We start from the raw sequence: 24,604 nt of genomic DNA on the forward strand, positions 1-24,604 counted from the left end.
TCGCCGTAAAAAGGGACGAGACGAGGGTCGAAAGGAGGATCGGGGCGAGGGTGAAGAGGGAAAAGGAGGGGCAAAAAAAATGAAATACAGGAGACAAGAGCGGAAGGAGAGAGGAGAGAGAAAAGAGGGGGAGAAAGACCGATCCCGTGGGTTAATTTAACTTGTTCCCATCGAGACACGCTCGGTTCCTCGAGGATCGAGGGAAAAAAATCGCTTCGCTCCGGGGTTAATTTGTAAGCGGTGGTTCGGTTCGAGGTGGAATCGATGGCGGGGCATGAATTCGCGGACGGTTGAAAAGCAGTTGGCTAAAACGGGGGTTGGGGGTTTGGAAGTCTCGAAACACAGTTTGCCGGTGGCACGGGGGTTATTACACGTCAGTCACACCTCTCTCAAAATTGCGAAAGTTTTATAAGACACAACGATCCTTGTCCGATTACGTCCCACGCGACTTATGACCGGGACCTTTATTATTGCGCTGAGTAGTCCCGTCTTATATTGCATCGCGAAAAACAAAATTGCTTCGTAGCCCGGCTAGAGATTCTTTATCCCGTGCACATGGCTTTCGTTTCTTTTTCTTCCTTATCTTTCCTTCGATTCGACGAGAAAATTGAAATGGACGTTGTCGCGTCAATCGTTTCCGATGATTGTTGCCTCCATGAACGAGAAATAATTTTCAATACTTTTAACATTTATAGGAGGAATCCGTATGTGAATTTTCGTTTAACGGGATTTCTTTGATGATACCTTTCGCGTACAAATTTTTTTATTTTACAATAGCTAAGGATATAATTCCTTTGTATTCGTTCCAAGAATTCCCGTATAACGGAGACGATATGAAAGCGAATGAAAATTATTTTTTTTTTCGAGCAGAAAATTGAAACGTTGCTGCTATTGTTTAAATCTATATGCATATTCGAGAAGTAGCCATGCACAGAAATAGGAAGAGACACGGCCGATATCACGAGAAAGATTTATCGTTCGCTGATATGAATTTCGTATACATGAAAAGAGGGAGCGGAAAGCGTTCGAAGATGAAAGAAAATCGGCGGAATTGACAATAACTTGGAAGTAAAACTACTACAATGAGAACGAGATGAAGCATCGTACGAATTTGATGGAAAAAAAATTTAATGGCGTTCGATGTGTATACATTGACAAAACAATGATATAATCACATTTTTTTCTATCTATTTAATTCACGCAATTAATAGTAACAGTAATATCTCGCAATAAAAGATGAAATCATTGCAAATATCTATGAATTTTATAATTACGTCCCACCGAAAATAAATTGTTTTGCCGAAGCAAAATCTCTGCCGATGAAAATGTTCGAATAATGAAGAATCTAGCAACAACACCGAAGGATTGATCGGAAAAACAAATCACTCGACGTTCCAGCCGTCACTTAAAAAAATCCTAAACCGATTTTCCGGGGCCCTTGATCGGTAATCGGAATCGTTTCGACTCGGCCGTGTCATCGGATCGATTCGAAATTGAAACGAGCCGTGGTCGGAAAAACATTTTATCGTTCGGATACGCAAGAAAAATACGTCGCACCATATCCATTCCTCGTTGCCGTTAAATTAACAAATGTGCGCCGTTACCGATGTGCACCCCGCTGAATTCCAATTATTCCGTTGATCGGTCACCGTGTGATTCGCGAAATTATTAGATGTAACCGTCCAATCTGTTTCCATAACATTCTCCTCTTTCGCGTTTCCAGAACTGGCTGCTCTCGTGTTTAATCGATTAATCGATCGTTTGATAAAAAATAAATAAATAAATCTTTCGAATCGAAAATTTTGAAAATAGAAAAAAGAGTGGACGCGATGCATTGTCCTCGAAGAGGTTTCGACGATTAGATACAAAAGGATGGGGCGAGGGAAGGAAACGATATAACGGCGTCCAAGTTTCGTGGCAAGAGCCGCGGTCGGATGAGAATTATTCAAGGATTTTCCAGATAATGCAATAACGTAGCGGCGCCCACCGCCGTGAGAAATTAGCGGCATGAATTATGAATGAGACCGACTTCGCCGGCCGTTTATCTTCTTTAATGTTTCTTGGCGTCTTTCGCTGAACGAGACTCCAATCCTACCAACGGTGTGTCGTCGTGGTACTCGTGATTTCTTACCTCTTTGTCCGCCTTTTTTGCCGCCATGCTGGTATCGATGATAAATTAAAAGCTTGATTATATTTACTTTTTTCTTTTTCGTATAAATGGAAAGAAATTAAGATTGAAACTCTACGATTCGTTAAGAGAATCATTTGGATTACAGTTCGTCTGGAATTGAGTACAACTTGGAGTTGTCGAATTGATACGAATCTCATGTGAATAGGAAATGGCAAGTGCCACTTGATTCTTATATTCTTCCTTTCCTTTCCTATTCATGTTTGCCAAAAATGCGGCAGATCAATATTCTCCGTCCCCAGCGGCATCCCTTTTCTCTAGATAAGAGATCTGCGCAAAAACAGAAAATACGGTCTCTGTTTTTGTATCGCATCGACAACAGAGAAAAAAAATTTGACGACACGAAAAATGGTCTCACCGTTCGATGGAGGAAAATTATTATAACATTTCTGTTATAATTTCCAATCGTGAAACGAGCAGCGTCAAATATCGACTGTTTCTAGTTGTTCTCATTCGGTAGTTGACAGTGGCAGTTACCTTTCGAACACCCGTTAAATTCAATTAGATAATTAGTCGGGAACACGATAGAGCAGCGAGTGCTTCGTCGACGCTTTTCACCCTTCTACCTCGTTGAGAGTGGCACTAGAGCCAGTCAACGAAAACCGCGTCATCCTACCAACGACGACGAGATAGGAATGTTCATTGTCACAGCACGCACGGTTTTCTGTCCGAGAGGATGTTCGACGACCGCGACCCTTCTCTCCACGTACTTTACTTTCTTTGTGTCGACCAATTTCTTTTTTCATGTATCAGGACGAGCCACCTTTTTTAAAGTCGCATCGCCTCTTTCATTCTCGCGCTCGATTCTAATTTTTAACGGTTAATTAGCGAAAGACTAAAGATCGTTCCTCTCCGTGATTCAAAGATTCAAGATTTTCGAATTAGAATCTTCTATTATCCTTTATTGAAAACATTCTGCAATATCTGCTTTTTCTTTCCGATTAGGAAATAAATGTTTGTCGAATCTCGACACAAACAATAAAGTTATTCGATGTATATACTTCTCGAGAATTAATTCTTGAGCATCGATTTATAACGTGCATAAATACCTTCAGGGTTAACGAAAAATAGGAACGACATTTGTATCGAAATAACAATGAATAATTCACAATGCGATATGAATGATAATTTATTAATTCGGCTAATTGCGCGACCGCGAATATTCTTCGACGATAAAATAGGAATCGATATTGAATTGTTAACACGATGCAGAAAATTTAATCGAGCTATTCATACAATTATCGATTTTCTTCCATTGATTATTTATGCCTCGTGTAAAAAGAGTGTTCTCGTTATTACGAAATTAACGAAAAATCTTCGGTTAGACGCAAATTTACGCGACGACGAAATGACGCACATTCTTCGTTTCATTCTCTGATAAAATATCGAAACGCGTTAAATATCCTTTAATTAGCGTTATGTATAAAATTAATCCTTTGTTCAGCTTCCATTTCAATTCCAGCTCTTGACCCTTGGAATTAGTTAAAATGTACGCGTACATTTTATCTCGATTTCGTGACATATATTCCAACGAATGATATATATTTTTTTTTCCAACGACAGAACACGGGGTGAACTCCCATTCTGTGTCTTTCCCTCTCATCTTCCTTTCCCCTCCATTTTTTGTTTTTAGATCGCAAATAATGAAACCTGTATATTTTTTTAAAAAAAAGAGAGAAAGGCCAGCTTTTGAAATGATGCAATATGAAATACAACGACGTGACGTTCGTTCATCTCAAATATTTGTGGTAGCTGCGTGTATTATTTTAATCTGTTCTCGAAACTCGATGCGTTTTATCGGGTATTCTCATTTCAAATTCGCGAGCGGAACCGAGGCGTGTAATGCATAACAGAAAGAGAGAGAGAGAGAGAGAGAGAAAAGAAAAAGAAGAAGCAAGATAAAATGTTACGGTTTTAAATCGAATCAGGTTGTTCGATGATAAAGCAATTACAAGTTGAACGAATAGTTTCAACATGAACACTTTTGCGCGGCGAAACAATCGTCAAATAACCGACAACCGTTCCCACTAATAACCATTCTGGCAATTATCCAAATAATTCGTGTTAACATGAACCTCATCAAGACTTTCCTCCAACTTTCGACCAACGAACCCGAATAGAATTACACCCAATCGAACAATCAACCATCGTAATTGCTTTCCCACTTCTCCATATTCTTTCTATCCCCGATTCCCTCGAAATTGCACCGTTTCAAACTTCGCTTTCAATCACGCGTTGTCGTCTCCTATCCTACCCCTTCCCTATTTTCCATAACACGAACACTCGTCTTAAAATTCTTCAAACATACAAATACACCGTGTACGTACGTCGAAACAAATCCCAAACTATTGGATAACTATATTTCGATTACATCGACTAACGCACGAATTGTCTCAATTTCAATTACAATCATTCTCCTCTCCTGTTCCTCTTCCTGTATCTGGGTCGAATCGAGTTGCCAAATTTCCACGGAGATCCGGAAGTTGGGTGATTCGGTATTCGCGGAAGGAATAGCGGAAAATACAAGCGCGGTACAAACGTTACTTCGATACCGCCGCGACATCCTAATTCGTGCACGAAGGTTGTTCGCGAACTTAGTTTTACGCTCGTAGCCAATGCAATCACCGTTTGGAAGAAACACCGGTAGATATCCCAGGGAAAATGTACAAGCGTGGGATAAGGTAGGTCGTGCACGATTTCCTATACGGAATATGACCTTATTCCCCTTATCTGTTCGCCACGCTCGTATCAAAGATATTTTTATATGCGCATGTGAAACGGTATTTCCGGGGTACGCGCGAGACGAGACGGTTGTCTTACGAGATCATCTTATTGTTCGCCGAATTTCGCTCGCGGCCTCCCATTGGACCCGCATCACAGTTGTACGGAGAATCTGATCGAACGTACGATAACAGAAAGGAAGTTTTATGTGTTGGAGATAGACCGGACCAAAAGGGGATTAAATGTGTGGAATTTTTGATGAGGTCGTAGTGCATGTTATTTTAGATACGATAAAATCTTGATTAGCGAGAGATTGGTAAGAAATTAAGAGACGATTGTAAGAATCCAGGGATAGAATTAGACTCGTTGTATTTTATGGATCACGTCTGCGGTATAAAAATTGATGAACTATTATTAATGTTATATAAGAAAACGATCGATTGAAATTATTCTCGATATTCTCGTGATATTTCAGAATCGATGGAAGGTATGTTCCTTCTATTTCTCTTTATTTATCGTTTAATTTTGTTTGCAATAGAATCGGATTTTTATATTCGAATACAAACTGGATTCGAACGCGATGCCATCTTGGGGGATGCAGCCCCGATTACAGGATGCTCCGTGCATCGTAACATCGAATTCATAAATTCTGATTTCCGCATTCGAAATGCGATAAACGTTAACTCCGCGATGATATACGCGGATTAAGCTCGAGCATTCTAAATTTCTCGCAAATCTGGTGTTCCGATCCATTGCGGAGGACGCAGTTCCCATCCATCATTCGAGCTGTTACTTTTTTCCGTGACGAACGCTCTTTTCGACGCGTTTTTCATTAATTGAAGTAATCTGACAGGTACGCTGCAAGTCAACAATAATAAATTCAAAGTAGAAAGTTCCTCAGAAACGATGTTCATCCTCCAAACTTCGATTCATCGAAGGAATAATTTTGATTTTTATTCCTCTTTCGCCAATATTCCTTTATACAGATTTCCATTCTTTTACCATTTGTCTATTTAACATCGTCCTTTGCCGAAACACGTCTGCATCATAAACCGGTGGATGAATCGCCCTCTCGTCTCAAAGAGATTTTACGTCACCGATATCCTCGACGATATCGATAAAAAACACGGATCAAAGGATCACCGATAAAAAAAAATCATCGTAAAACATCATAGAAGAGGTTCGTCTTTCTCACGAGGGGACCTGCTGATCGATCCGCGAGCCAGAAGATCCCGAACATTTGCAAAACGATCGAGGATAAATCGGGGAGGGTGAAGCTCGTAACAGTTGAGCAGGTTTTACGCGTGACACAGAGGACTTCCGGTCGCGGTGGGAGGGGAATAAAATCGCGGGTAAGAGGTGAAAGTTGCGCATCAGGAGCGTACCGACCCCATGGGTACCACGGTTATAAAACCAGTCCCATATTTTTCGTCCACGTTTCGTGTCGCCGCGTTTTACGAATGCACGCCGCGACCCTCGTCGACTTCCGGTCGGACGGGGGATTTAATCGCGACGACACGAGGAAACAACGTTGTAAAGTTTACGCCACGAGAGACACGGTCTGTTATGATTTTCTCTGGATGAACGTTGAATTAGAAGAGATGAACTGCTGGGTAAGAGATATTTTTAATTTTTCTCTCTCTCTCTTTCTCTCTCCTCTACTTTTTTCTCTTTTATCTACTTTCTCTTCGTAGATTTTTTTCGTCTGTCCTTTTTTCCGTTTTATATTTTTTTACTTATTAATATTTTTCTTTTCTTTATTCCGATTAACGTATGTCTTTCAAGTTTTTTTCTTTAGAAAGCCAGAGAGAGGATTAGAAAGTTTTAATTCATTTTTCGGGACGAATCGAAAATTGGTGGAACAGTGGAAGATGGTCAAAATTTTCTCTATGAAAGAGTGAATTGTTAAATTGACCTACATACGGGAATCTACTCTCTTTATTTTTACTATATACAACTCCGTTCATTTTCCTTCTTTCTTTCTCTGCAATTCGCACGAGTGTATTTAATTAACGCGCAACTCTTGTAATCGTAATTAATGGTATGAAGATAATGCTGGTGAAAAACATTGTTGTTTATCATGTAAAAGCCGAGAATTACTTCCGTTTCTAATTTTACCATGTGGTTATCTTACGTGGAATAGATATTATTAAACATTGTCAAAGTTAATTCTCTTACAAATTTAGCTCTCTTACATTTCGCGACTTTTAATTTTTATATAAAAATAAATTTTTTATATAGTTAAATCATATTTAATATATCACATATGAAAATAATTTTTTAAATTGGTAAATTAGATTAAATTGGAATGTTTTTCACATTTTTTTTTTATATCTGATCAAGACATAAAATCATCTCATGTCCTCGCTCAAAGAGAAAATTAGCACATTCGTGGCTGTGATACGAGAGAGACGATATCAAAATACATACTTTATGAAATATACTTAGTAGTATTCTTAACATTAATATAAATATTAATATAAACTAAATAAAAATTAATTACATTAATCTTTTAACTTGGCAAAAAAAGATCGAGCGTCACGATCTCTTTTCAACTCTAAATTCAATTTTTATATAAAAAGGGATGACTTACGTTCTTTTCTTTATTTAAAAATTATCTTATCGTCTCACTGTAAGAGAAAAATTTGTCAACAAAATTTCAAAAATCAGTAAGATACAAGACTGTATAAACAAAATAGATCTCGTTTAAAAGTATCCTTAACGAAATACACTAACCGAGGAAGAAAATAGAAACTCTAGGAGCAACAACGAATATATATAATAATTATTTTTCAATATTTGGAATCTGGAAACCCTCCGGTGAAATATCGAATGGCAAAAGAAGAGAGGATCTATCCAAGCCCCAAGTTCGACCGACATTCAAACCTCGTCCAAGACGAGGAAATATGAAGAAGCGTTACACGTGTATCGACTGCGGGTGCACCGTGGCAGTTTCGTGCCTCGCTTTACCGCGAGACCGAAACTAGGCTACAGTCGCTTGCTTCACCACCCCGAAGCTCTCAAGGAAAGTGGAAATTCCTCGAGGAGGCGAACTGTTCGCAAAAAGACGATGGTTACCGCGAAACATTGCGAGCGTGTCGCGATCAGTCGAGTAAAAACGACGTCTCGCGACTCTTCTTTGGAAGAACAGTAATTACTCGTACAAACTCTCGAAACTGTGTTCGTCTACACGTACGTGGAAGAAGGGGAGAAAAAGTTGGGGGAGTTTGCTAACATCGCGATTAATGCGATTACTCGTAAAGAAATGGAATTTAAATTGTTTAGAAGGAGGAAAAAGAATTTGAGAACCCAAGTCATTTTGTCATTCGTAAATAAAATCATATACTCGTATATTTCTACTATAAAATAAATTAATCGTATGAATTAAAAATTCGTGAAATTATTAAAAAACTGTTGATACGTGCGAGAATATACGTTATTATTTTTCGAATGTCACGAAGGATTTGAAAAGATATAATATCTACAGATCGAAATTTCGAGTTCATCCTGTTAAATACCTGTTTGGCCTATGATATGCGATACAAACGAATACTTGTTACTTAGGGAAAAAAAAAAAAGAATTTTAAAGATGGATTTGGGTTAGTCCCCATTCTCGCAGAAAAGATGAAAATAATTGAACAGTGGTTGGATGACCGAACAAAGAGAAGTGTATGAAATATACACGAAATTTAAGATAAAATTATGCGAAGCGAATAAGGTTTGAAAAGGAGGACGAAGGTTGGCAAAGGTGAACGTCCACACGAAGAGAGGAACTCGCCCACAAATAACACGACTCGGTTTCCGTGTCGTTTCGCGACTACGTCTCGGGGAAAAAAAAAGAGAGGAGAGTGCGTCTTCTAACATCATCTTGAGATTAGGGCCGAGCAAGATGCCGGAAGTCTCCGTTGACGAACTGCTGGCTAAACAGAGCACGAAAGCCCAACGAGGAAATGGAGGGCGAGATCTCGCCAGGCGTAAAAGACTTTACACCGATGTGCACCGTGTTTCGTCCACCAGGGGAGGTGGAAGAGAAAGAAGAAAAAGAGAGAGGGAGAGAGAAGAAGAAATATAGAAGGAATATAAAATGTTAGCAAAGAGAGTGAGGGGAGAGAAAAAGGGAGAAAAAAAGAGTTGGCGATGTTCAGCATAGGTGTAACGGTTTCTGCGACCTATTTCCGGTTGGCTGGCATGAATAAAGGTGTTTATTTTTCCTGTAGCGCGAGCAACGCCCTCCCCCTTTATTCTCTTGCAAATCCACAAGCACAAGGATAGAATCGGGTAAAATATATAAATGCCGGAATACGTGTACGTTAAATAGCAGTAGTTTACGTAATAACGAAATTGATATTTAAATTTGTTAAGATTCGAACGATAAGGGAGAGAAATTGGAAACTGAAGGGGGGTCGAGAATGGAGAGAATAGTTGTAATCGAGTTACCTGGTCTCCCGAGTCTGCGTCGAGGTTAGTTTCCGAGACCTCCGAAACATCCTCGATGATGGAGTCGCCGATCGTACTGTTGTCGCTGACCACGAAGCCCAGCAGGCATATCTGAAACAGAATGCTCAATGTGTTAGTAAAAAATTTTTAAACTATCATATTGGATCCTCTTAAAGGACAAAAGTTCATTCCTTATTCAAATAAATGATTCGTTATTTAACATTGAAGTAAATATATATTTCAATTGTTGTTATATTTTAATTATCAATTCTTATTTAAACTTTGATCGCTTTTCTGTGACATCATAGTGAAACGTATCACTGTTTATTTTGATTGCGGAAGAATCGTACGTTTGAAAATCGATCGTGTAATAGGGAGGGAAAAAAAAAAGAAAAAGTAACGCTTGGTTTCCCTCGTCATGAGAGTTTCGTGTCGTTGTATCGTCGAAATAAACGGACGCGTTAGGTGAATGAGGGTGGCGCAATTTAATTGTAGCCGTACTTCCGTCCAAAAACGGATACCCACTTTCTAGTATTATCGTGCAGGCTGGAACTTTTATAACGAGTCCGAGGCCTTGTTTCATCGCGCTCTGAATTTCGTGTCGCTGATTTTTTTCCCCGGAAAACTCTGGACGATCCATATTTCCTGAGGGGTCATCATCGTTGTGTGGTACATTTTCATCGAACCATAATTTTATGTTCCATTTAGTTCTTTAGTACGTTTTTTTTTCAAATGAATATATTTTAAATAAGTAATATAATTAATAAATAAACAATAGTCACTACTTTGTAAATTTAAGAAAAATATGTGTTAGATGTTTCTCATAGTGCATATAATTTTAAGTAAATTTATTAAGTTACATTTTCATTTCTCTTGTAAATGCACCACCATGTTATTTCAACTTGATTAACCGATTAAATTTCTTCGCAATAAAAAATTCATTTTAAAATTGTCAGAGATTTTAATGTTTAATAATGCGAAGGTATGTTTGCAACAACAGAAATGTCACGTGAAACTAAATCTAACGCTTGACGCGCGTTATTAGCGATAAATTCAGACGCCTAGACCGCTCTGTAATTAAAGGTTAACGATAGGCGCCTCGAGCCTCTAGAAAATGAACTCGTACGGTTTGAAATTAGTAAAACGAGGCAAAGATACTCTTGATTTTATGATCATAGTGTTTACCGGCTTGTTATTAGTCGGTACGATTAGATTTCTAATATTTTTTAAGGTACTCGTTCTCCAATCTTGGGTTTCGTTTCATCAATTGTTCGTATTAATAAATCATTGGTGAGATAATATTTTCCCTTCGTAAATTTTCTTCCAAACGTTCATTTGAAATATTTCGTATAATAGTAAAGGATAAAATTATACTTGAATTATCTCAAACAATAACGAAATGATATTTCATATCGATGTTACGTTTCTCTCAAATCGCGCACAAATTTCGACGATTATTAATTAGAGTACAATGAGGTCATTTAAATTAAGTAAAGTTAGGCGTTTACTCGCAATCGTACAAGGGATCATTAATGAGATTGAACGAGGAAGTTTCAAAATATTCGGAGACTATAATTCTCCGCGGAAATTGATCAAGTCGTAATACTTGGTAGGGGCTTCCTATTGAAACTGGGAAGTCATTATTCATCGCACGATCATTATGATTAGCCAATCGACCACCTAGGGCGTTCACCGGTGAGCGCGTAGAGCTCGTCTTCGAAATAAAAAAGAGGAAAGAAAAAGCAGAAAATTATAGTGATCAAGAACCGACGATCGATTAACTGATCACCGTTATTATCTTGCTAGTAATACGTGCGCCCAACTATTGATATCGTTTAATCGTGACAAACATGCTCGCTATCGACTTTGAAGCGGTAATTCATAAGAAATTTTATTTTATCCTCGTGAAAATTAAAGATGATGTATTGCTACTGCCTGGATAACTTAAATCGAATTAGTTTAATTTCTAAATTATACGCTGCTACTTTAATAATTAGAAAATTGCAATCTAAGTAATTAAAATCATCAGGGAAACTGTACATGAATTATAAGTTACCGCTAATAAGTTCTAAATAACAATCAAACGAGTCAACTGGTTATTTGACTAAGAAATTATAAAAGTTACAAAGTGAAAAAGTTCAAAACCATCAATAAAACCAATAATGATCCACGACTTCTTTCTTATCGTTAATATTAATAGCTATTAAATTATTCGCAAAGAGCAGATACCTAAATTGCACAAAAACGCGAAACAATATTGGAATAAAATAAAATTACCATTCGCTCAACGATCGGAATGGTAAAATAATTTCGGCAACTAGAACATAGGAAAATAGATATAAAAACACAGAGTTTAGAGAAACGGGGGAGGGATTGATACAAAAGCGTAACGTATGCGTGTCACGTGCACGTCCACCGAACAATAATATCGATGAATAACCGAGATTTCAATTGAAATACGCGCTCGCTCGAGGGATATGCCGTCGATATGGATTTCGATCGCACGTATAACGTATACGTATAACATCGATAGTTCGAAACGAATCTGGTTAAATTTATGCCCGACGCGGTCCGACTAACGAGACGTTCGCGCTCGATACCGTTTAATTCTTATCTTACCCCCCTTGATTGGCTCGCGTGCCGTGGCTGGATTAACGCCGTCGGTCTACATTAATACCGGTAATTAACTTAGTCTCCCGCCTCGACACGACCTGAATCGGTGCCACGGAGGTTCGACACCGACTTTCGAAACTTCCTTCGTGGCCGCGATCAAAAACGCGCCCCCGGTAATTGAATCGATCGCGGCTCGATTAATGACCCGTCACTCCTGTTATCGACTTCCCTTAACAGATCTGCCCGGTTAAAGAAACTCTCTTTACTTCTTGCTCGGGGCTTTTTAACGATGGCGTGTCGAAGTGGGTTATTTTGTTGGTTTAGCCAATTATTCGAGAACGACCCCTTTTATCGAGACGCTGCTTTCAAGGGTCTATGATTACATAAATCTTTTCCTTTTTTCTTTTTTCAACGCATACCAAAAACTAAGTGAAATTTCGACTTTGTCCAACGATCGACGAAGCGAACTTAAAAGCGAAGTGATAAATTTGAGCTTCTTCGATAAAAAATGTTTTTTGCCTCATGAAATATCGTTGTGCCTCCCGTTTAGAGATGAAGAGTGCTTCGAATATCTGTATCGAGGCGAAAAGAGTATCGAGATGAGTATCGTCATCGATTGAAATTTCGTTCTCCGGACGATGACGCGTCTTTTTCGAGAGTTACGGCATGTGTCCTCGTTGATCATGCCCGAAACGTGGATCGTCTTCCATGCATGCAAATTTCTTCTTCCAAGAGCGAGACTTTTCAAGCCTTGTTTGTCTCGCTTCGCGTCAGGAACATCGTGCTGTGACAAAATGTGTCTTCGACGAGGGAACTCTTCATCCACGATAACTTTGCATACAAATATTTCTTCATTTTTTTAATAGTGACTTTCTATCTTCTAGAATCCAAACTCTTTACGTAGATAAAACAATTTTTTACTTTTTTTCATTTTCGTTCAAGAGACGAAATTCATTAATAGAGATCCTTATGGGTTAACAAGAAGAAATTATTATCGACTATTTTCAAAGTATAATCTTTCATTATTTCATATATAAGAAATATCATTTCTAAAGTACACAGAAAATCGACCTTCAGTTTGAATATTTTCTAAAATCTTTTACTGTATTCCGTTAATAAAATTCTCTATTCTCCTTTAACTTTAACAATCTCGAGAGAATCAAATTCTCGGTGATAGAAGAGTTTCAAAGAAATATCATCTGATCGGTCTCAACATGATCAGAAAGAAAAGTAGGTATTCAGAATGTGGAACACGGATCATCGGTGATTCTGAACGTTTCGCGTATAAAATCATTTTTCAGTCTATTCCCGAGGGGTATACAGGCAGCGATTTATCTCGTCAATCAAAGGGCCGCTTTATCGTTGAAGAAAAATTGATATTCGATTACGTGGCCCCCTATCCGAGAAGCTTCGTTGCCATTTTTGAAACGAGCCTCCACCACCCGCGGATAAAGAACACGGGCCGCTACTTTGCGCTCCCGTGTGAATAAGATTCATTCTCATGCCGCGAGAAATTAATATCGAGGAGTGGAAGGATACCTTGGCCTCGCTAAAAGGCGGTCCATGTAGATAGATTAGATTCTTCTCGAAGATCGGTCCAATCTTATTCGAGGGATACCTTTTGAACGATGCGTTCCGCGCGATCTACACGTTGTATCGTTTATTTTTTTTTTATTTATGATCACAAATCGAAGATGGTCGTAAAATGATCCTGCAGAATCTCGTTTTTTAATCTTTTTCGAACCGCGAGTCTCTATTAGTGTTGGATGAATGATATTTAGCTCTTTTTTGCGATAGGTATAAAATAAAAATCTATTCAACTTTTTACAAAGTTAATTTCAAGGGAAAGCGATCGAAACAATCCTTTTACGATTTTACAATTGCATAGTTTATGAAGATTTCTTGCGAATCTTGCTACATCCAGTATTGCTTGCAGGATGATATCAATTTTGAAGATGGCAATATATCGTGCTTGTCACTTCTCACGCGGCGACGATATTCGAACGGGATAAGACTGGTTGCGCAACTCTGGAGATTTATGATCCAGTTTTCGCTCGACGCATTTGCATTATTGGTAATACAAAATTCTTACAACGCTCTTTCCTTTTGATGTTAACCACGAATCGTTAAAAAAGAATATCAAAGAAACCTCCAGTAAAAATTCCTTTTCCAAAATTGTTCACACTTTTAACACGAATCAACTATTACCAATCCCGATTCGATTCTATGCTCTCTTCTCTCAACAAATTGTCACGATTATCCTCGCAAATCCGTGCGGTGTACAAACGTGAACGAAGAAACTTATCATTCGATCGCGGTGAACGAGACACTACTACTCCCCTGCTCCTCTTTTCTCGCTCATACGAACAAGTTCCTCGCGATCATCAACGCTTCACTCCCCCTCTATGAATCAAACACGGGTTCGAGCGTTAATGAAAAACGATCCTTGAGCGAGCGCGGGGGAGGAAGATTGATTTAATGTATCGCGCTGCCGGCGTTCGTGTCGAACCACCACCTTCCTCGAGTTGCATCGCGTAATTGCATAAAAGCGTGTGCGGTCGTTGATAAATGGCCGCGAGCTACTTAAACATTTCTCCGCCTCTCTCTCTCCCTCGCGCGCGTAATTGTTTTCATCGATTTCGAAATGGCGTTGGACGGTTACTAATTAACGGGACGTCACGTCGACGGGATTTCGAGTTACGCGGAAGAAATACGCGAATGTGGGTCAACGACAACGACCACGACGACGATGGCCAGTTTGTTTTCCTTCGAATAGGGTTGAAGGGTTGATTGGAAGCGAAGGTTTGGGTTAGGAGTTTGCACGATGGAGCGTGGAATTATAGAGGATTCAATGTAAAATCGATAGGTGAATTGGATAAACGAGGAGTGTGGGAGAATAGGATTTTGGGAGAATCGTCGACACTCGGATGGAAAAGCCCGGAAGTCATCGGAAGTGCATGGACGTGGGAAACTGCTACGTGGAAATCGTTACCGGACTCTTCGGGATCGAATGATATACTTTCGCGGGAAGATTGACCTCTTAGAGGAATCTTTTTCGTGGATATGTAATAGTCTTGGATTTGTAAAATCCTTCTTCGAACAACACAAGCTGTATCATTAACCAAGATCGTAAGCAATATATTTATTCAGAAATAACCATATTTACATATATTGTTATATCCCGATATAATTTTTTAAAATATTACCGTGTAAAGAAAATGTTGATTATTAGAATAAAATAATTAGAATAGAATAATTTGTTTGAAAACATTTGATTCGTGTATATATGAAATTAATAAACGAAAAAGAAAGATGAAAGAGAAATAAAAGATTGAATTATTTTTTTCAATCAATTCGATTAGTTTCCTCACTTTCTATCATGGGAACGACGCTTTCGTCAATTTTCTTCCCACTTAATACAATACCATTAGCGAAAGTTAATTCCCGCTCGCTTCTTCAACCCTTTTGAGTATTCTTCTTTCGTCTACATCGAAATTCAAAGTATTCCGACTATTATCCTATCTTTTAATTAACGAACACTTATTTGAGCTTACCTAAGCTATTCAAATGGATGGAATAATTTCCATGTTGGCCATTTATTATATCCTTCCTAGATTTTATTCTTTCGCTCAATTTTATTCAACGAATTTCACGACACGAATATTTCCCACTTAAGAAAAAGCGACGAAAATTATTCTCGCCCGAGAAATTTTTCTCGGTGAATGATGAATCGTAAACGAAATGGGCTCCATTTACTCAACATGGCGGTCAAATACGCGCTTGTATTAGGCGCGTGTATGCTAAACCCCCATCGACGTTCGTGCGCCGTATAACCGCCCAATAGTTAAACGATAAAATCTTCTTGGACCTCCCAAGGCAAAAGGTGTTTTTCTGCCTCTTAAACGAGGTTAAACTCGTTCCACCTATCCAATGTTCATCTATAAACTGAAACACCTCTTTGTTCTCTTAAGAATCTCTAGTCCCATAAAATAAGATTGAACCATCTCGAACGCAACGGTCTTGGTATTCGTCTGCGAATTTCTTATTTTCCCCCGTATTTTTCCATTTTCTTCTTTCGACTTTCTGACGCGAAATCCTTAATTTCAGAGTACGGAAATAAATTCCGAGTAACTTGAACAGAAGTTCTAACTTTAGTTTAGTTTTAACTTTAATCGTTGAATCCAAAGATTTTATGATATATGTATAATCAACTCGTTAAAAGAATAAAATTGATTAAAAAAGATGTTTGCATTCATATCTTATAATGAAATTTAAGGAAAAAGTTGTTTTTCACAAATCAAACTTTATCCTTCGCTTATCAAAATCACTATGAAATCAACCATTATTTCTTTGCGGAATATCACGTAATTCCTTCAATCCTAATCTCCCAGTGAACCTTTACTTTCTCATTCTGTGCGTGGAAACAGAGGACAGGATAGCTCGAGACGTGCAACGATCCCGATTATCCCACGACCCTTATCTCTCTCGTTTACCCTTATCTCTGCTCAGACTAAGCCAATTAAAGTGGCTCGTGAATTTTCCAGCCAATCGGGCTCGCTCCCGCTTAATAATACAAATCTGGAGGATCGCTGTCTATTCCCTGTCAAACTTCTCGCTATTCCAACGTTTGGATTTTCCGAAATTGATTCAGTTTCCAATAACGTTGCACATATTCTATTGCTCAAAAATAATTTCGTAGATATCTTTGGATATGAGTGACATTTATTATAAATCTGGAATTACTAAGCTAAGAAATTGCTTAATCAGATTCGCGGCCACCTATTTTTATATTATTATTCTACGTTATTATTAAAATATCCGACGGAAGTTACAATGATTCTCCAAAGATTAAAAATAGAGAAATAATAATTCGAAATGAAATAATTAATTTTTGAATCGAGAAAAATCAAGAAAATTATTCAATTTCGTAGTGTGATATGAAATTTTAAAAATAATGAACGTTAAAAATTCGGATAATACGAAATTGATATTATTGTTGAGTCACAGATGCCATTTCCTGTCTCTCGTGGAAAAACAAAAAAATTAGACAAAAATAAACAGAAATGCGGCAACGTGATTCTTACGATATTGAAAATAATGTTTATAATGTCTTTAAGAGAGGATCGATGGGAATACGCTTGCGGAGCATTTTAATCACAGTCTTGTTTGGAAATTTTACGTGACACGTTGACATTTTCTATTAGGTGATTCAGATTTAGGCAGAAAAAAAATCTTAAGTATTCATGTTATCATGTACAAACAAGTGCAGCTTTGAAACGTTCTTTAATCTAGTGTTTCTAATTTCCACATTAACGTATGATTCATGCATCCAAAGAATCATTCATTTTAACTCTTAAGCATAAAGTTCGAAATTTCAAGATTCTTATTTCTAACCGAATCTATTTTACGAGAGAATCTATTTTATATACCAATTTCCACAAGAAACTTAAGAAAATCAAATCTCGGAACAAGATCTCGTCCAAAGGAAAAACTTCACTCTTCCTTCCATTTTCCTCTTTTATCTTCTTCTTATCAACTTCTCCTCTACCCACCTGTTACAGAACATCTTGTATTTCTTCAGGGTATTTTACATTTTCCCCATAACGCATTTATATATGTGTATATATATATATAAAACCAAGAGATTATACAAAAGCAAACAGCGTCGAGAAAAAATCAAAAAGCTCTTTCGCAGAAAAGAACATAATGCGATACTCGAATAAAACTTTTTAAGGAGGAAACGAAATAAAGATCCACACTCGGCATTCCCTCTATTTTCTTCCTCTTCCTATTCAGTTACGAATTTTACATAGCGATTTAAACGGCGAGGAGAATTCTCTCTATCGAGATAGAATCTTTATTCACGAGACACGCGGAATCAAGCAGTCGGAAGAGAAAACCCTTGTGACCACGTGGGAGAGATTGAAAAGAAGACGTGCCAGGGATAAGAAAACTCGCTTAATTTATGATATCCTGGCAACGATATCGGTTTTCATTATGTTCCAACGCGGACTTCGTGCGGAAGTTTCTGCGCGTGCGAATGCGAGACGAGTCCTCTCTCTTTCCACCGTGCATTTCAAGTAGAAAATCCCCTTTTTCTTTCCCTTTCTCTATGTACCAGTCGTTGTCGTCGTCCTCATCGTCGTTTCGAAAGTGGTTTTCCACGAAAGGGGCCAAGGAAATTTCAACGGCGAACGGAAGTGTCTACGGGGACCTGTGATAAATTTCACGGCTTGTCGCGTCCCACGGCAAAACGAAAGGCTTTAGTCTCGCGTGGATAAGATCTCGATGATCCTACTCGCGATAGAAAGTTACACGAAGGGCTTGAATTAAATTTTAGATTCGGTTTCGGTTCGATCTACGTAGCGATCGCAAGAGGATGGACATGAGTGAATATTGGAAATAGAACGATACAGGAGGAGAAATTTCTATAAATTGTTTTTTATACGAGGAATTATTATTCGCATTGTGGCTCTCGTAAATACGTTTTTGTTCGTGCAGTTTTCTTTGCAAATTCTCCAGTCGTCTAGAATTTAGTTCTCGAGTTTCTCTTATATGTATATACAATACTTTGAACTTTATATCCAACTTCCATTGTCTTTTGTATCATTCCTTATATAGCTCTTCCTTTGTCCTATCTCTCTTCATCTCACTTAATATTCCTAACTTCTTTGTCCCTTTTTCCGCAACCCTTGTACCAGTTTTGTCATATCGCTCTTATCCTCCTTCGTTACTCATATTCTTCTCTTCATCCTCATTTTCTTGTTCCCTTGCGTCACCCTTGTTCCTTCTTGATCTATCAAGTACTAAAATGTCTCGTCACGATATTACAAAAAAATGTATATATAATAGTTATAATAGTTATATTACCTCTTCTTACGGAAGATGGAACTATTTCTTCAATTTCTTCTTCGAACTTTATAAAATCATGAAATATAAATTCGCAAAATCTATGTTAGAAAGATGAAAACATCAGCGAGAAAATTTGTAAAGAAATTTTTGAAATATCCTCCCCATAATCAGAAACAAAATTTTCAACAACATATATTAATCGAAAAAAAAAGCAAATGGAAGATCGTATTAACGGTTGATCCTTAATGAGAGTTAATAATCCTCTCCGTCCGCCATTTCCTTTCACCTTCCACCCTCCTCCCATTTCTCTCATTTTCCACACATCTTGACCTCCTTTCTTTCTCTCTCTACATTCCAGCCTCGGTTTCTTTTCATTCCTTCGTCGTTTCGCACGTCCAGCCGCATTTTTCACCGGCCGACCAGTTATATCCTCGTGATCCCGTACCTCTCACACGTACCTTCCACCACCCAATCTTTCATCCCTGTGTATAGGAACGAGAAGACGTCGAAGAAAAGCATTCGTTTAATCACGCTGGTATTGGTAAATTGAATTATCCGGAGCGAGGGGCGAGGAGCGAGGAGCGAGGGTGAAAAAATGAAGGAGAAAGCTGAACCCGTCAAAGGGTGTGGGTTTATCGAGGAGAGACCGCGTAGACCAGGATCCGCTAATGATAGGTTATAATGGATCTGCCTGCACCACTGGTTAACCTCGAAAATGGAACGAATTTAAGTGGAGCAGCCTGGCATGGAATTAATTCTCAGGTAATCGGAAGTCAGCGGCGAGGTCTCGGGCAGGCGTAATCGATCTTCGATGAAATATGCCCCGGCTTCCACCTTCTTCCTGCTCTTCTTCCCCCGCGTTCTGCTCATGATCCGGGTATTTGCTGATCGATGCACTTGGAACTGAAGAACAAGCGTCTCGATGGTCAAAACAGATGGGGATGGTTTTTGAAGGGATGTTTAATTTGAACGTTAGATTAATAAGCCGGATGATGGGGGGAAATTCGAACAGCTATTCTCTTTAGAACTTTCGGGTTATACGTTGAAAATTATTCCAGTGTTTGATTTTCCTCGAGCTGGCGTTAACGTTTCTTCCGTGGAAGAGAGATGACCCATTTTCCGAGAATTTTGTTACAAATATAGGCGCAAGCATTGTAAATGTTTGTAACATGTTATTAATTAAAACTTTCGAGCGAATTTCGCAAGATCACTTCGATATCGCAACTATTTGAAATTAATATCTCTTTATAGACCCCGATTCCTCTTTAACGCCTTAGTCATCGATAGAAAACAGATAGGATCGTTGAAAAAATCGATTCCGATACGATGTCGCCGTAAATTTTCCAAGGTACGATCCCGTTGGTGGTCCGCTCGTAAATTTTCTTGGTCCATGGTTTTTTCCCCCCCAAAGAAGCCGTGAGAATCGAAACAAATCTTGGCCGACCAATTAGACGTTTGTCCACCGGTCTCTCGTCTTCCGTTCCACGGCGTGTGTCCTCGGGCGGCGTTCTTCGGATCTCCCACTTGGATTAGAAATTTATTAGAGCCCCTTCACGCTAGGACATGGTCTGCGTGGGCGCAACCTGGGTCTTTTACAATTTTCAGGGCGGAAACGGAGGGCGTGGTGCGAGGTTCTCGTTTCGAGTGCAAGAGACCCACGGAGAACAGGAGAAAAGCGGCCGAATTTATAACCTGCCCTTTTGTCACGTTTCTCAGCAATGGGGTGGATCCGAGAGATGCGTCGCACGCGCGCCCCTGGGCGTCCATCTAATAGAACTTGATGTTTCTTAACGACCGCTTCTTCAGGAACGTAGACGATGTGCGTTGTAACCGAAAAATGCGATTAGAAATACGTGTCGCGAGTTGTTCGAATATCTTACGAGCATATTGAAAAAGAAGAAGGGTAAACAGAAAACGATACGCCATCTCTCGTATCGAAATATATACGAAATTATTTATTTCAAATTATTAATGTCCCATTCACTTTAATTATTTTCCCCATTTATCGATGAAAATTTCAAATCCTATCCGGGAAACGGGAAAATTTTAAATATGAAACAACATGGGTACGTACATTTGTCTTCCTAAATTTGAAAGGAGAACCAATTTTAAACTACGTATACCAATGTAGATATATACGTACATGGTCAAGCATAGCTACATTTAAATTTATGAGCGACCGAAATATTCGTTTATCTCGAACACGGCAGACATTGGTGTACAAGCACGGCCAGGCGAGAGAATATCAACGGGGATGTCTCTCCGTACACCTTTGAAAATCCCATTGGTGTAGATGGAATCGAGCAATCGACTTAAATGCCAAGAGGTGTTAAGGCGCTTAAGTCATCAGGTTTTCGTCGAGCGATCAGGGCCAAATCCAAGAACGTTTTGTTCGAGCCGGTGTGATCAGATAAGGTGGAACGATGAGCGCGGTATTGCTTTCAAATTGGTTTCCGATTCGAGCGTACGATAGTGCCGACCCACGCCTCTCCTATACCCGCGTCTATTCATCTACTCGAGAGCTCGCGTTATTAGAAGCATGTTCGTTTTTCTGCTTTCCACCTCTATCTCTCTTCTTTTCTTTTTCCTATTTTTTCTTTTTTTTTCGGTTTTGCGATTCGGTTCATCGCGTTGGTCGATTAAGCGGTTGATCGATCCCCCCTCCTCGATCCGCTTCACTCGTTCGCAATCACTCACGGTGGAAGGGAGAAAGGGAGGGAGGGACAGAGCGTTACATCGTTGAAAGTAGGCTATCACCGCGAATTTTCTGGTTCGACGATCTTGAGCCACCCTCTTTGCGTGATTTAAGCGAGCCTACGTGGGATTGGATTTCAAGCTCAAGAATTCGTGTAAATGATAGGAGATAACGATCCCTTTGATTTCGATTCCTTGGATGGGCAAATGACTTATCTCGATCGTGAAATCGATGGTTATGGGGAGGTTAGGCAAAAGACACGATTGATAATTCGATTTTGAAAATATTTGCTCATAATTTTCGAATGATGGAGTTTGGATTTCTTAATCTACTCAGTGACAAAATTATCTAAAGAAACAGTTTATCTTTAGTCTCGATAATATCGTTAATTTTTTTGTATTATATATCGTTGTTCGAAGATGAAGTCATACGAATCTCATTAATATCTATCCAGAGACCGGTAAATATGCAAGAACGTGAGAACGATATAAATGGACATTGTTCAGGAGCATACACGTCGGGGATAAACCACCTGTAGACGAAGAACGTATGAATCTAACTTGCTCCTCGCGTCTCGGAGATTACTGATACTTCGATTAAGCAGTATCCGGATCTCGAATTTACTTCGCGTCGATAGAGGCCATGTATTTTATAATGGAACGAGAAACAGCTAGACTTGTTGCATGTCGCGTGAAAATGACAGATTATTAATTTAAAACTATTATTGCAACAATCTATAAAAATTTAAAAATTTTATCTGATTCTTCAAGAATCTCTTGACTCGATCAAATCAGCATAAAAGATATGAAAAAGAAATAATAAATATTGACACGGTAATAAAAAAGATGATTCGAAGTTGATTGATTCCTGAATAATCTTCTTTCGAAGAGTACTTGTGAATTTTTTTTCCGCTATATAAAGGAATTCAGAAAGATACAAAAGAATGCGAAACTATCGCTTTATGAAAGATTAATGCCTATACACTCGCTATATCATAAGGCCAATAGATTGTCTCTTTCATTGTCTCGCTACACAAGTTATCGATAGCTTTACATCGACCAGCCACAATCTCTAGAGAGACTAACGAGCGATTTTAATTGCGTATCGATCGCAGGATCCTAGGGAAAGAGTTTCCAAAGGCAAATGATCGAGATTGTTTTTCAACGTTTAAAACACGTTAACTGTCTAACGAATCACGCGTGCAATCGGTACACGTTCATCAATGCGAGTGGTTTTTTAATCGAATCAATTTAAAAAGATTTTTGAAACTTTAAAACAGATTTCATTCGACTTTATATCAAACCTTTGAGGAAACTTTTGTATCATTTATCTCTTTAATCATACTTCGAAATAATTCTTTATATGTTAAATAATCTTTCTTGTAGTCCAATTATATTGCTTCGCTTAACTAAAACGTTCTATTTGATATTCTGAAGTATATAAAAAAAAAAAAAGCTAAAGCTTTTTCACTTTCTTTGTCCTGTTCTCGTTAGAATAAATAAATTAGATTCTCTCTGTAAATCTCTATAAAGTAAATACGTAGAGCTTTATAACTTTGCTTTTAAAACACTCGTAATTTTTAACAATAAAATATATTTTAAAAAATAAACGAAATAGTGGATAGAATATTTTAATTCGGAAAAGCAATATAACATATGACTATTTATTTTCATGACGTTAAATATCAATTCATACAATAGCTCTGTCTTTATCCACCATTCAAAAAAAAATTTAGAAAGATTAAAAAAGATTTGTTTCAAAAAATAAAGTGGCCAAATTAAAAATCACTGTACTCGAAGCACGATTAAATTTAACGAAAAACGCAATCGTGAAACGATCCAACATAATTTCTCCCCGCAAAATTCGTCTCATTCTTCGTTAAGAAATCTGCCTAAGAATGTTTGCCTTTCCGATTTCGCGGACCTAAATCGAAAGAAAGGAACAAGCATTGTTGGTACGTACGTAACAATGACTACTTGACAGCGGAAAAGATTCGAGAAGTTTCGCAGCTGAGGTTGGCCGTTGTCGATTCTTCTTTTTTTTCTTTTCTTTTTCATACTAACCCTCCGACAACCAACGATGGGTTTCGCCTTTTCACTCGTTCGGCAAGTTTCCGTGTGAGAAGGTCGAAGATCCAAGAGCCGATGCTCTCTGCCTCATCGAAAGTCTTAACGATCTCCAAGAATCTCACAGACTTTAAGGGATCCTCCCTTCGTAGGTTCGGAGCGCGAAACTACAAAAGTGCCGCGTCCCAACTTTTCTTCCAATTCTCGATCCGCTGTTTATTTTACAGTTGGAAAGGCATCATCGTCGCGTTTTTCTTGCGGATCTTTCAACTCTCCGATCATTAACGGATTTTTTCGTTTTCTAACTAATTACGTGTATCTGATAGAATTATTTTTAAAATTGCTCTTAATACGTTGTAATATTTAATGCAGTGAAACGATCGAAATGATCAATTTGATTACCGATATGTAAGATTGTATTTTATATTTTCAATAAAGAACTCAAATTAAGATATACTTTATGCGATTACAAATTATTCTTGGATTTTTATCGACAAGTTCACATATAAAATTCGGTATTTATTAATTATTTTCTTCAGGTAAATCAGATGCACGAATTCGTAATAGAATGAGATAATATCGATAAAAATATTACTAAGTATTTCTGTGCCTTATTAAAAAATAATTGATTCGAGAACGACGTTACCGCAGAACAACTGGGTCAAGTACCATTCGAAAGGATGAGTGGTCATCGGCCATCATCCATTTTTATAAGTATCACAGTGTCAAAAAGTTGTTGACTATCTATTTGCGTTATTGTTACGCATCATTATTTTCCAAAAATTATTAGCGTTTTCTTGGTCACCGTTTTCATCGCTTATGTGATAATACATATATTCTCAGAGTATATTCTGTAAAACAATAGGGACATAGAAAAATTTTCACATTCAGGAAAGCAATCTTAACACGGGAGAGATTCAAAGGAACAATTCCACTAACAGAGACTGTAACTTTTCAAGGAAGGTAATTCTGCAGAAAAAAGAATTTCAGCAAGTAAAAAAAAAAAGATGCTAAAGAATAAATTCCATCAAT

The 24,604-nt window shown here is 38.2% G+C and overlaps 1 protein-coding gene across 2 annotated transcripts in view; it reads right to left on the reverse strand.

Annotated features, from left to right (window-relative positions):
* LOC107994300 (protein madd-4) overlaps positions 1-24,604 on the reverse strand; it is a 187,460-nt gene that overhangs the window by 73,503 nt on the left and 89,353 nt on the right. For both annotated transcript variants that reach the window (XM_062087273.1, XM_062087272.1), the window contains one exon: positions 9,347-9,457. In XM_062087273.1, coding sequence (XP_061943257.1) covers positions 9,347-9,457 — 111 coding nt within the window. The remainder of the gene's footprint in view (positions 1-9,346; positions 9,458-24,604) is intronic.

This window comes from Apis cerana, linkage group LG1 (assembly GCF_029169275.1).
Source record: "Apis cerana isolate GH-2021 linkage group LG1, AcerK_1.0, whole genome shotgun sequence".
In the NCBI taxonomy this organism is placed as follows: domain Eukaryota; kingdom Metazoa; phylum Arthropoda; class Insecta; order Hymenoptera; family Apidae; genus Apis; species Apis cerana.